General features: G+C 36.1%; 1 protein-coding gene across 4 annotated transcripts in view; it reads right to left on the reverse strand.

Annotated features, from left to right (window-relative positions):
- The window catches only part of LOC127867863 (extended synaptotagmin-2-like), a 71,460-nt gene that overhangs the window by 22,933 nt on the left and 33,813 nt on the right, over positions 1 to 14,714 (reverse strand). For 3 of the 4 annotated variants that reach the window (XM_052409357.1, XM_052409361.1, XM_052409359.1), the window contains 2 exons: positions 10,756 to 10,851; positions 13 to 51 (listed from right to left, as the gene is read on the reverse strand). In XM_052409357.1, the coding sequence (XP_052265317.1) occupies positions 13 to 51; positions 10,756 to 10,851 (135 nt within the window). The remainder of the gene's footprint in view (positions 1 to 12; positions 52 to 10,755; positions 10,852 to 14,714) is intronic. The other variant, XM_052409358.1, reaches the window with a different exon arrangement.

Here is a 14,714-nt window from a genome sequence, read left to right on the forward strand (position 1 = left end):
ATTTTTAGTTACCGAGAATAGCAGGTCAAAGATGTTAGCTGTAAATTGTTTCTGTAACAATAGAAACCATAATTTTTTTCAGACATACAACTAATCTCAGGTTGTTTCCTCGTCATGTTGGGAAAAGGAGTCTGATCACATTTGGATTGTTTAAATCAATACTATTGCACATTTGGGAATTTTTTTTATCAACAAAATAGACCAAATTGGGATTTTGTAATCCAAAAATAGTGACACATCAGGCCATTGACTGGCCATTTTTGATAGAAATGCAATTCACCCTTAAAGTCCACATATTTGGAAAAAATAATTTTATACAACTCTTAATATTAATTCAAATGAGGAGAACAAAATCATATAAATAATAGTTATATTCATTGTTACATATTAATGAAATAAAATTAAGATATAATAATCATTAGACACTTTTTTTTAAACGAAAAAATCTTTTTTGAAATTGGGATTATATTTTGTACAATTTTGTTTGGGATCGGGTCTGCTTGCTTTGGGATCAGGTCTGTTTTACGGCCTTTTTTAAGTAGCAGGAAAACTCCAGGAAATAATACCGTAAAACCTTGTGTATAAGGCGCACATTTTTACCCCCAAATTTAATTTTAAAAACTTGATGTGCGTTACGCACAACTACAGCCATGCCAAGACATTTTTTCCCTGTCAGTTACCCGGTTACGGTAACTCGCATCATTCTGTTCCCTGTTGTTTTAACTGTAACTTTGTTAATAATTGTGTTATATTTACGATCTGAATATAGATGGACAAACGTTATAAAGTTAACATTAATATTTTCTATCTTTTTCAGGTACATACAGAGCATTGAAATAAAATAAATTTGAAGAAGAAAATGAAAAACAAGGAAGCCATTTTTATTTAAACTTTATTGTTTTTTCCCACAATATTATACCCTACTGTACTAGGGTTACACAATTTATTTGGGGGCACTTGTCGATTTACAATAGTATGTCGGCAAGGTTTCCTGATATATTTATTATTATTTTTCATTGCTTTTCAAATGTGTTAATAAAATTGATGTTGTGTTTGTTTACACGTTTTCATACGTCTTGTCAAGATTGGGGTTGTGATTATCGAGCAATTTGCGTCACCTGTCAAGTTTTGTGTAGCTGGGCAATTATCAAAACATGCGAACTAGCAAACGACTTCACACCTCCATTGTTTGTTTAACGCCGGTAATGTCAGTAATGGTGTTGAGAAGTTTGAGTCGTTTAAGTCTCCTGTCAATTATAGACGCTTGAAAAGAACGCGTGAGATGGGAAATGTAAATAAAATGCGCGGTTGTGAATTAGTCATGTGTCAATAACCCCGTGCAAATACCAAAAAAAAATTTCAGTGTCTTAGTTATACCAAGCACACTAATCGGTCCGCAATGTGTACTCCTCCATTATGAAATCCTTGACAGTTACTTCAGAGACTTATGATGAAAACCTCAATAGTATCCTCGTGGAAATTGAAACATTTACGCGTAATAATATAATTTAAAAAAAAACCACATACAAACAAGTTATATCTTTATCGTTATCGTCTTTAAGATAATTAATTATTGAAAAATAAAATAACACGTGAGATCGGCAATATAAATAAAACGATTTTCAGTGAGCCTCCGGTACGGAAAATTTGCCTTAATTTTTTTTTTGCTTCAAAAACTTTTTTTCCTGATTTTTTTGCTTCAAAAAGTAGATGCGCGTTATACATAAATGCGCGTTATACACAGTGTTTTACGGTATGTAAATTCCTCATTATGTCCTTCTTTTCACATACTAAGTTATCACAAACTAGCTTAAGTACTTTATGAGTTTTGCAGGATCCAGATTCAGACTGACAAGACAGTGACCAGGGGTAAACCTGTGGTTCCCTCCTGTTACATCGATAGAAGACTTATAAATCAGAACAAGAGATGTGTTTGTCAGAAACACAATGCCCCCTATTGTGCCGCTTTGAAGCCAAAAATTTGACCTTTGACCTTGAAGGATGACCTTGACCTATCACCACTTAAAATGTGCAGCTCCATGAGATACACATGCATGCCAAATATCAAATTGCTATCTTCAATATTGCAAATGTTATGACCAAGGTTAAAGTTTTGACGCTGCTTTGAAGCCATATATTTGACCTTTGACCTTTAAGTGTGACATTGACCTTGACCTTTCACCACTCAAATGTGCAGCTCTGTCGGACCGTATTTGGTACAAAAACGAATATGGTACAAGTTTGTACCATATTCGGCCGAATATGGTACAACTGTCTAATTGTACCATATACGTATCTGCAGTTTTGGGGTAAAATGCCTGACCGAATATGGTACAAACTTGTACCATATTCGGATGAAAAATGTACCACATTCGTTCCGAATATGATACACACTCATCATCGTAATCATCATCATCATCATCATCGTTATCTCATCATCATCATCATCATCATCATCATCGTTATCTCATCATCATCATCATCATCATCATCATCATCATCATCATCACATCAATTATCAACACCCCAATGATCATCATCGTTGTTATCTTTACCAACACCACCATCATCATCACCATCAAAACCAACATCATCATATCCATTATCATGATCGTAATGGTGATCACAAAAGTTTTTTTTGTGATGATAATGACAGCGATGTTTTCGGTCGATAATGAGGATGTTGTGATGATGATGACGACGATGAGAATATCATCATCATCATCGGCCAATAAACATCGCCATCATCATCATCACAAATATTTTGTTATCATCATCATCATTATCATCATCGTCGGCCGATAAACATCGCCGTCATCATCATCTAAAAACTTATCATCATCATTATAACCATCATCATCGTCCGATAAACATCGCTGTCATCATCATCCCAAAACGTTTGTTATCATCATCATCATCATCATCATTATCATCATCATCATCATCATCACCACAATCATCAAACCCCAATCATCATAACCACTGTCATCATCATCACCACCACCATCATCATCACAATTTTTTTACCATCATCATCATCACAAATGTTTTGTCATCATCATCATCACATATTCATTTTACATTTTGTATTTTATAATTTGTTTCATTCATTAGATTCAACAAACTTGTACTTTTTTCATTTATTGGTATACTGACAGGATTTTTCAAAGTAATATTGAAGAACATAGAACAGCATTTAAATTTTAATCCAACTGTAGCATTTTGACAAGACATAATATACATATATACATTCATTTTAGTAGCAGCCAAAATATCCCAAATGTGCTTCGTAAAAAGTTACCAGTAAATGAGCAAATGACAACAAATTTCCGGTAGAAGAACATAATAATCAATCACAAAAATAACATAACAGGTTTCCAAACACCGATATACATGTATATTTCACCTGTAATGTCTGTACATGACATCTATGATATCATACCAACCGATTCCACTAACACGCAAACGCAGCCATGCGTTTGCCCATTTTGGCCCCTTGATGATTTCTTTTATTGCCGAAATAAGACCGCTGTTTCTGCCCGCTCTTGTTAATAGGAAACGAACGCTAACAGGATTTCTGTTACTAGTATCTAGTCCAATATCCGGCCGAATGTAAATTCTAGGTGTTTGCAAACTCATTGACCTTATTAAATCTCTAAAGGGTTTGCCGACCTTCGCCAACACAAACTGGATTGACGGGTTTGATTGTATGCAGAACTTAAAAATTTCAACTTGAATGTGAAGTGGTAACATCAGAAATGGAAAAGTCGTTCGCTTCTGTGCCCTCCTATTGTTTATCATATCTTGAAGCTCTTTCAGGGCTGAACACACAGAGACGTCACCGTTGTCGCCAGAGTCACCGTTGTCGCCGGAGTCACCGTTGTCGCCAGACGCAGCGTTGTCGCCGGAGTCACCGTTGTCGCCGGAGTCACCGTTGTCGCTGGAGTCACCGTTGTCGCCGGAGTCACCGTTGTCGCAAGAGTCACCGTTGTCGCCAGACGCAGCGTTGTCGCCAGATGCAGTGTTGTCGCCAGACGCAGTGTTGTCGCCGGAGTCACCGTTGTCGCCAGACGCAGCGTTGTCGCCGGAGTCACCGTTGTCGCCGGAGTCACCGTTGTCGCTGGAGTCACCGTTGTCGCCGGAGTCACCGTTGTCGCAAGAGTCACCGTTGTCGCCAGACGCAGCGTTGTCGCCAGATGCAGTGTTGTCGCCAGACGCAGCGGTGTCGCCGGAGTCACCGTTGTCGCCAGAGTCACCGTTGTCGCCAGACGCAGCGTTGTCGCCTGACGCAGCGTTGTCGCCAGACGCAGCGCTGTCGCCAGAGTCACCGTTGTCATACGACTGTTCTAAGCGTGATATTATGTCCTTGTACACGCGTTGATTGATACGGATACTAACGTAATGCATGCCAAATCCTTCTGGGAAATACCCCAATGCAATTGTTCCAACATCACCATCGAACTTTCCATCTGCTGACACAATTGATGAGTGTTCTAGTCCTCGGGTAGAAACTACCAGGCACTGCAAATTATATTCTCTCATAAGTGCAATGAGCGTGAGGTTGTCGCCGTATGTCCCATTCTTAGACATATTCTTAACGTATTCATCAAATGTTTCATCATAGACAAAAGTTTCATAGAAATATCTGTTTTCTACAATGTGATGGACTGCTTCCTTACGTAAAGCATCTACGTCTTTGTATATACCAATTTTACCAAGTTGATGCGATATAGCAGCAAATTGACAATTTCCATCCGGATTTGGGTCCATGGCAATATTCACCCCATCCAACAACTGCAGATTTTCATGGTGTGTTAAAACATGATAGTACTTAGTTCTGTGATTTTGTTTCTCTGAGCGGTTCTGTTTTAATGAATGTTTTTTAATTTTTCGTTGTTTCTCTAACGCAACAGTTAGGCTAGTCATGTTTTCGACCCCAACCGATTTGCTTACGAATCCAAGTTCGGGTTTGTTCGGTACTTGAAATGACACGATATAAACACCATTTCGTTTTACTTTTTCTACCTTGCCTTCGATAACATATCTTTTGGTTGGCACCCTGGATTTTCGAAAGGGATAGCGAATTAATACTGTCTCTCCTACTTTGTACTTGCTTGGGGAAGTTGCGTTTTTCAACAGCGACCTGTAAGCCTTTTTATTTGCTCGCCGTATGGTTTTCTTTATTTCACGAGAACTATGACGTTCTTTGGTAAAAACATGACTTCTTCCGTAGTAGGCTTCAAAGGGCGTGAGACCCCCAAGAACTCGTTTGAAACTTGTGTTTATGGCATAGGCTAAATCTTGAAGCCCTTCGACCCAGTTAAATCCACGTTTACTTTTTGTTGCAAATAGAATCTTGGCCTTTATAACACTGTTTGACCTTTCACACTTGCCCTGTGATTGAGGATGATACGGCCTACTATTGATCATTTTGATGTTGTACTTGTTCAACAAAAGTTTCATACTAGGGCCTTTAAATTCCAGTCCGTTGTCACATTGGATGATGTCAGGGGCAAGGTTAACCATCAACACGTCCTCTAATGCCTTTGCAACTTCACGCGAACTCTTCGTTTTCAGGGGTTTTGGCATAACGTACCTAGAATAAACGTCCACGACTTGTAGAATATAACTGTATGTGGACCCCTTGTAGCTAACACTTTGATTTTTCATGTTAATTATGTCAATCTGCCATCTTTTGCCTGGTTCCTCTTCTGTAATTGTCTTTGGCTTTGGCTTGTTTGTAAATCTCGGATACTTCTCATGGTAATACTTGCTATTGTACAGTATTTCAAGGATAGCTTGTTCCGAGAACCCCGTGTAATTTACTTTCAGTTTGTTGTAAATAACCCTTGCTCCACATCCTTTGTTTTCCATGAACATCTTCTCAACAAATCTAGGAAGATCTTCTTTCACAAGGACTTGCTTTCCGCCACACAATAAAGAACCCCGGTCACCAAGCTCGAAGTCCTTACGTTTTCTAATCATGGCCAAACAATTATTCTCTTCAGGTGTCCGTTTCTTCACAGGGACATCGAACGATCCGTTTAAACATCTGACAATAATGTCGTACTTCGACCTGGGCAAGCACCCTAATTGCTTCCTTTTTCTCCTAATTGCTTCCTTCATCTGAAATAATATAATAAGTTATTATACATTTATACTTCATTAGTTAATAGAGCTTGTATTGAACACCGCGTGTCGAAAACGAATGTCTCACGACATGAGCTGAGCTAAAATCACTCGTCTGATAGCTCCGCTAAAATTTACAATCCGAACTTCCGGGCAATATGCGCAATGAAAGTAGCAAGTACTTCATGTAAAGTTTCATTGAAATCCAACCGAATTCAAATTCAGGGGAAAAATAGCGGGCAAACTTATGGCGGTCAACGGACAAACGGTCTGTAGAAACCAAAGCTACGTGGATGGAAGGGATATAAAGAAGGGGCCCTGGGGGCCTAGGTCGCTCACCAGAAGTCACGACTAGGCAGGGTTCGAAGGTCAAAGACCTATAAACTCCATAAAATTTAAAATGTTCAAATCTACAGATTACAGGAGCTCGATCTGATTTTGGTGGAAAATACACTTTCGAAAAAATGACTGTAGCTTAAATATTTTAGCAGTTTAGGAGTTACGCACCCGGAAGGAATGCCACGGACAATTGGATAGACGGACGGACAACTGCAAATGCACTCTGAGGGGGGGGGGGGGGCATAAAACATAAAAATCAATGCATGTTAAAACATCAATGCATATTAAGACAACTGAAAATTAAAATTATGTACAGTACTTACTGTCAAGAATTCTTTTGAAGTTTGAAGAAAGTTTGGATTTCAATTCTTTCTAGTCGAAAATCACAACTTTTCTTGCCGACCACCAAGTCAAATATGGTTACTGACTTCTGAGTAAGACTCGTGTGCAAAATTCCCGCCTTTTTAAAGCGGCACGTTATCAAAGAAAAAATCGGAAACTTCAAAGCTTTGTCGGCTTCTCAGCAATATGACGTCGGAACGACAAATCAACTTTACAAAGTAATGTTTAGGAATACAGTCACACCTGTCTAAAGCAGCCAGTCAAACATCCTTATTTTTGGAGAGATATATTCATTTAAAAGAGCTCAAAATCTCTTAAATCGGATTTTGGTGAAAATACACTTTCGAAAAAAAAAGTTTTAAAAATTTGAAAATTGCTATTAATGATCTCCACGAAAGTATCTGGCCCGCCCGGGAATCGAACCCAGGCCGCCTGCGTGCCAATCTGACGCGCAACCGACTGAGCTAGCCGGCGAAACAGTTACACAACCAGCAAAATCCATGTAAAGTGTGGTTAGGTTAGCTGTTTCTGTTACTGCTAGTTACGACGACGACGACGACGACGACGACGACGACGACGATGATGATGATGATGATGATGATGATACTTTTGTCACTTCCAATATTAGGTTAATACAATGTATTTGAGTTTGAAAAAAAGTTTACACATCGGCAGACTATTTCATTTATTAAGAAATACATAATTTATGTACCATATACGTAGGCCATTTTCATTTTTATGAGTTTTTTTGGTATGTACCAAATACGTTTTGGCGAGCATAGAAAAACTTATTCCAACCGAATATGGTACAATGTTTGTACCATATTGGTCGAAAATTGTACCATCTTCGGTCCGAGTATGGTACATTTGTACCATATTCGGCCGAATATGGTACAAATGTACCATATTCGTTTTTGTACCAAATACGGTCCGACACAGCTCCATGAGATACACATGCATGCCAAATATCAAGTAGCTATCGTCAATATTGCAAAAATTAATCAATATTGAAAAACTTTAGCCAAGGTTAAAGTTTTCTACAGAATGACAGACAGACCAAAACAATATACCTCCGATTATTCGATCCGGTGGCTTAAAAAGACCATGTTAGTAAGAAAATGGGAGTTAGTAAGTGAGAGATTGCATGGATAAATGTATGTTGTTTTTTTAATTTTGACCTTTGACCTTGACGGATGACTTAGACCTTTCACCCCTCAAAACGTAAAGCTCCATGAGATACACATGCATGCAAAATTTCAAGTTGCTATCTTCAATATTAAAAAAGTTATGACCAAACTTTAACAAAGGCTTAAGTTTTAGGAAAGAAAAATACATTGATATTTGACCTTTGACCTTGAAGGATGACCTTGACCTTAACTTTTCACCACTCAAAATGTGCAGCTCCGTGAGATACACATGCATGCCGAATATGAAGTTGCTATCTTCAATATTGAAAAAGTTATTAAACTTTAACCAAGGTTCAAGTTTTGGGACACACACATACAATGAATGACAGACAGACAGACAGGCCAAAAACAATATACCCCCGATCTTTCGATCCAGGGGCATAAAAACCTCAATTAGTAACTATTAAAATAATCAACTCATCAGACAAAATAAAAACACATTGTAAAAGCCATTTTACTTTTAAGACAATTACATATGAGATATTTGCATAGTTCCAATACACGTATTACATTTTGTATATTAATGTTATTCTAATTTACAAATCAATAATTTCACTACTAGAAAGAGAAACAGATAAATAAACAGGTCTAAAGACTGAAAACAAATTTCTTATAGGTCAGCAATGGACAAACCTCCTGGTTCCAGCTCTTGATACAAAAACTTTAGCCAGATATGAGCCGTGCTTTGGGAAAACTGGGCTTACTGCATTTCATAAAGTGTTGTCTGAGATTAGCCTGTGCAGTCCACACAGGCTAGTCAGGGACAACACTTTCTGCCTAGACTTGATTTTTGTTTAGCAGAGACTTCTTTTAAATGAAAAATACAATAAAAGTGGAAAGTACCGTCCCTGATTGGCCAGTGGGGACTGCACAGGCTAATCTGGTACCACACTTTAAGCACATGCATTAAGCCCAGTTTTCCCAGAAAAAGGATTGTACATGCATATTGTATTATAAAGATCATTTAATTGACTTAACATCTCCAATTGTGATGTGATTTCAACAGCAATGCTTCAGTTTATAATAAAGAATTATACACCAGTTAGAATCCCTATGATCAGTCTGCAGATTGGTACATGAAAATTGTCTTTAAAAGGTAGAGGATAAAAGTTTGTATGTAAAGTATTAGGGTATACAATTACAAACACAGCTACATGAATATACAGCAGGGCGCACACTCTTAAGAAAGTCATCTGCCTTATCTTAAAAATGATGGATCCAGCCTTTGATACTTCCCATCACAATACAGAATTTTCAAATGCCAAATTTCCCAGTTTCTAGGAATGCACTTGCTAATCTACAATCAAGTTGTAGGACAAGAGAGCCATGATGGCCCTCAAGTGCTCACCTGAGTTAAGGTACAGCAAATTTCAGAGACTTGGCCTGATTATATTCTTTTTTATCCATTTTTTTACCCATATTTAAACATGGTCTTCATAGTATGTTAAATTGTTGTACCAAATTTTGTATCATATTTCATTGAGTGGTTTTATGGGTTTTTTTAAGATGTGACTTTGTGACCTAATTTTATTAAACATGTCACACAACTTCAAACTTGGCCTCGACGTTGTTGTTATAAACATTTTGATAAAGTTTCATCGAAATTCAGTCATAAATGTGGCCTCTGTAGTAGTGGTTTTAAGATTCTACCTGGTTACCTAGTTTTTACACACACATGACCCAGATTCAAACTTGGTCTAGATAAAGTTAAGATAAATAATCTGACCAAGTTCCATAAAGAATCAGTTATAAATGTGGACTACAGAATTGTTACATGGTTTGTCTAAGATTTGACCTGGTGACCTACCTTTTGGACACCTGTGACCCAGATTCAAACTCTGCCTACATGTTGTCTTGATGAACATTATGATCAAGTTTCATCCAGATTGAGACATAAATGTTGCCTCTAGAGTGGTAAGAATGTTTTTCTAAGACATGACGGAGTAGACCAGTTTATGGTGGCAGGTGACCCAGGTTTAAATATGGCCAGGGTCAGCTTATAGAATATGGTATGCAAAATGAGTTCAAGTTTGTGGGAACAGGTTTGTAGTTTCTTAACTGATAATAGGTTTTATTTAAACTGGGATAAAACAAACACATAAAGCTCTAGATGTGACATACTGAACATTAAGACATGCATTCTATTGGAATACATAGGGAATCACTACTTCACACAAATTATATGATTTTTGTGCTTACCCTTATAACTGATGAAAATATGTCTTAATATCATAAAGATATTGCATACCTATTAAATTTTGTAAACATCGTCCCAGAATAGCATGTATAGACTTCACTTTGGGACAATACTTTGCACACATGCATTAAGCCCAGTTTTCCTAGAGCGTGACTCATATATAAATGTACAGTCAATTTGAAGTGCTTATCTGAGCAACAAAAGTCTGTTTTCATATTTGTTCTTCTTATCTCTCAATATCTTAATATTTCACAACACAAATTTAGCAAGGTATTGTGGTGATCAATAAAAACACTTTACCATTTGATTTGCTTAACGCATGATTATGAAATAATTAGATTTGACTGCACAATTAAATTAATAAAATTAGGTCTTTATTCCCAGTATAACATTGTCCTAGAAAGTCACAGGTCATGTTTTAAAAAAACAAGTAATATCTATTTCAAAAGTTCCACACTGATGTGTTACCTAATGTATTAAATATGCAGTACCAACAGTGTTAATATTTTCTTGACTTGACTTAGGGTTACACATAATCTGTACAGGTTACACTGCACTTACCGGCAACTCTCGTGCTGAGTCAAGGTTCACCATCAGGATACAGGAGGACAAGTCGTTCTTGCTTGCGGCTCCTTCCTTGTTATTTGCCAATATTGACTGAAACAGTGATGACCATGCTTTGTGACAGTTGTGGTGAGGGCAGAGCATGAAACAGTTGTATTTTAGGCTAAGTACTGAATTTTGGTACATTTGGCCATGCAACATTTTGGATATGTGACTTAAACTAAAACTTATTTTTGTATCTCAATATATTAAGTTTGACTTAACTGAGTATGAAAAAAAGTAACTCAAAGTCACTTTAAAAAAATAAATAAACAGATGCGTATTAAGTCAATAAATCTTACTTTTGTATTCATAAGTATTGTATGGGAAGATAAGAATGACAGGTTTATTACTGGAGGTTAAAATGTCAGTAAATGTTTATTATGAATAAGTAACTCCCTGAAACACAATTATTTTCAACTAGTATACATTGTTTTTGAACTACACTACTTTAGTGCAAATATGGAAGCAAGATAAGGAGTGATGGTTCCTAAAATGGAAAAAAGAACGGAAATGGAAATTTATCCTATTACCAGATGAACATCGATAGTATAACAATGATAGTATAAACTTGAGCTTTAAACTAATGCTATTTTTAGATCAGATTTGGGTTTTTCAATAAATTGGAGAATTTGTTCTTGTCAACTACTGAAAGATAAAATCGTCAAAAAATGCGATATTTTTTAATTATTAATGGAAAAGGGGAGGAAATAATAGGATAAATAGAATATGACATGTGAGTTTCGGATAAAGATCAAGTATATCATGCTCGGCTAACACGGTTCTAAGCCTCACATGATAAACTTGATCTTTATCCAAAACTCACATAATATTCTCTATATATTTATTATAATTGTAGATCATTAAAAAAAATTTTTTAAGTTACTTCCAAAAAAACTTAAAAAAAAAAACAAAACAACTATTATGTTAAGTTGGAATAATACATAAATGATAGATTTAACTTTTTTTAAGCAATTCTTTGATGCATATATACCTGTTGAATACAGTAAAAAAAAATCACTTCTAAATGAAATATAAAATGGAAAATTATTTTATATACTAAATGATCGGAACGAATATTACCAAATACATGCATATTCAGAGCGTGAAAAGAACAGTTTTTTTTGAGAAAATTGCCAAAAGGATGTCAATTCTATGTTTGATGTCTAATTCCAATTTTACATAATATGTAAACACCTTGATATAGTCTTAATTCTCAGTATGTTAAAAAACAGGAAGCAACAACAAATCAATAAAATTAACAAGTTGTATGGCTATGAAACGGGGTAACTAACTTGAGAGTGGGCAAAAACTTAAAACAATGAAGGTAAAAACAGTTGTTAACAAATTAACATACTTAAAAAAATGTAAATTCATGAATTGTATAACAAAATTATAAAATTTTGTATCATCCAAAATAATGATAACAACATGCAGAAGTTCAATAAAAGAATTAGCCTTCTGATTTGTACCTAGACCTCAGGGAGAAAATACATGAAAATCTAAGACTATTTAAAAGTTGTCATTTCTCAAAGTCCCTTAAGGCGTTCAGTGAAATACATGCCCATTGTGTTGTACAAGGAACTTCGGTACACAGGAGTGGAATATAATAATTGCTTGATGATGAATGAATATTTGGCAAAGTTATGGCAGAGACAGGATTTTTCAAACTGTTTAACATCCAATTTTGACCTTTACTTCTAAGAGCTGTAGGGCGATGAATGTTAGACGTGACACAAAGTCTTAGCATGGCTTACAGTGGCGTCGGATTATTTTAATAATACATTTAAATTGGCAAAGTGCTGGCCGGGACTGAAATTTTTTATGGGAATTTTTAGGATGCAAAGATTGAAAGTGCAATTACTTTATGCAGCCATTTCGGAAGTGAGAAATTAAAACAACTATGCAGACAGGTGCTGCAAATATTATCAATGCCTTTCAAATTTGGTATTGGCCTCTTTTGTATCAAAAATTTGAATCCATGTTGTAAGATTTCAAAACTTCCTGTATCTTATTCCCAAAAATCTGTGTCAAGTTTTATTTGGCACAAAATACTGTACATTTCCTTTCAACTTAAGAGTGATCTTTAAGGAACACATTTGACAGCAAAATTTCTGCTTTTATTACGACATAAATCATCATAAATCATTGAATAAAGTATTTTCATGAAGTGTTTATATATTTTCCATAACCATGTTTTACAGTAAGGGGTGAATAAGGTACAAAATACTGCAAAATTCTACACACTAGGATAAGTGCATGGCATGAGTGTAAATAGGTGGGATATGAAAATGGTTTCAATATTTAAAACAAGAGCACCGCCTTGTGGGTGCAGACTGCTCATCTATTTTCTTTTTAAAGGTGAAGGGACTCTCAATTTCAATCACAAAGGAGGGAGGGGTGGAGTGAAGAGGGGTGTATAGTGTGGGGGTGTGGACATTTATTACAGTATCTTCCAAAAATGCGGAAAAAAAATGCAAAAAAAATTAATAAAAAATTTCGGGGGGTGGGGGGGGTGGGGGGAGGGGATTCTTGGGCGCGATGGTTAGACGGTATTTCAAAAATAAAATAATAAAAATAAATATTTGTGCTTTTTTACCGTTTCAAAAAAAAATGGGGGGTGGGGGGGGGGGTGGGGTGGGGGGGTATAGTGTGAGGGTGTGGTTGGTCATTTGTGAGATGATCTTTAAAAAAAAAAAAATAAATAAATAAATTCGGGGGGAGGGAGGGGGGGGGGGGGGAGGGCACGGGGGATGGTTTGGGTGGAGTCTATTGTGGTATGTCAGGTAAGAGTAGTTTTGTCAAAGTATCAATCAAATCTAATCATAAATAAAGAAGTTATGTGAATTTTAGCAAAATTTAATAATTTGACCTCGAGAGTCAAGGTCATTCAAAGGTCAAGGTAAAATTCAACTTGCCAGGTACAGTAACCTCATGATAGCATGAAAGTTTTTGAAGTTTGAAAGCAATAGCCTAGATACATTAGTAGTAAAGTGGATCGAAACACAAAATTTAACCATATATTCAAAGTTACTAAGTCAAAAAAGGGCCATAATTCCGTAAAAATGACAACCAGAGTTATACAACTTGTCCTTTTACTGTACCCTTATGATAGTTTGCGAGTGTTCCAAGTATGAAAGCAATATCTATAATAGTTTAGGGGTAAAGTGGACCAAAACACAAAACTTAACCAAATTTTTAATTTTCTAGGTATAAAGGGCCCATAATTCCGCCCAAATGCCGGTCAGAGTTACATAACTTTGCCTGCACAGTCCCCTTATAATAGTTAATAAGTGTTGCAAGTATGAAAGCAATAGCTTTGATACTGTAGGAATAAAGTGGACCTAAACACAAAACTTAACCAAATTTTCAATTTTCTAAGTATAAAAAGGGCACATAATTCTGTCAAAATGCCAGTCAGAGTTACATAACTTTGCCTGCACAGTCCCCTTATGATAGTTAGAAAGTGTTGCAAGTATGAAAGCAATAGCTTTGATACTTATGGAATAAAATGGACCTAAACACAAAACTTAACCAAAATTTTCAATTTTCTTAGTATAAAAAGGGCACATAATTCTGTCAAAATGCACGCCAGAGTTATCTAACTTTGCCTGCCCAGTCCCCTCATGATAGTAAGTGTACCAAGTTTGAATGCAATAGCATTGATACTTTCTGAGAAAAGTGGACCTTAACGCAAAACTTAACCAGACGACGACGCCAACGCCGACCCCAAGGTGATGACAATAGCTCATAATTTAAAAAAAATAAATAGATGAGCTAATAAAAATCACAACTTAAATTTATAATTTTAATGTGTTGCTATCTCGTCAATTGCATAATATATATGCAAAGAGGGTAGGATTTCCAAAAGCAATCTCAATACAAAACAAACATTATAATGCTTTAAATAAAAATGC

This window comes from Dreissena polymorpha, chromosome 2, assembly GCF_020536995.1.
Source record: "Dreissena polymorpha isolate Duluth1 chromosome 2, UMN_Dpol_1.0, whole genome shotgun sequence".
NCBI classification, from domain to species: domain Eukaryota; kingdom Metazoa; phylum Mollusca; class Bivalvia; order Myida; family Dreissenidae; genus Dreissena; species Dreissena polymorpha.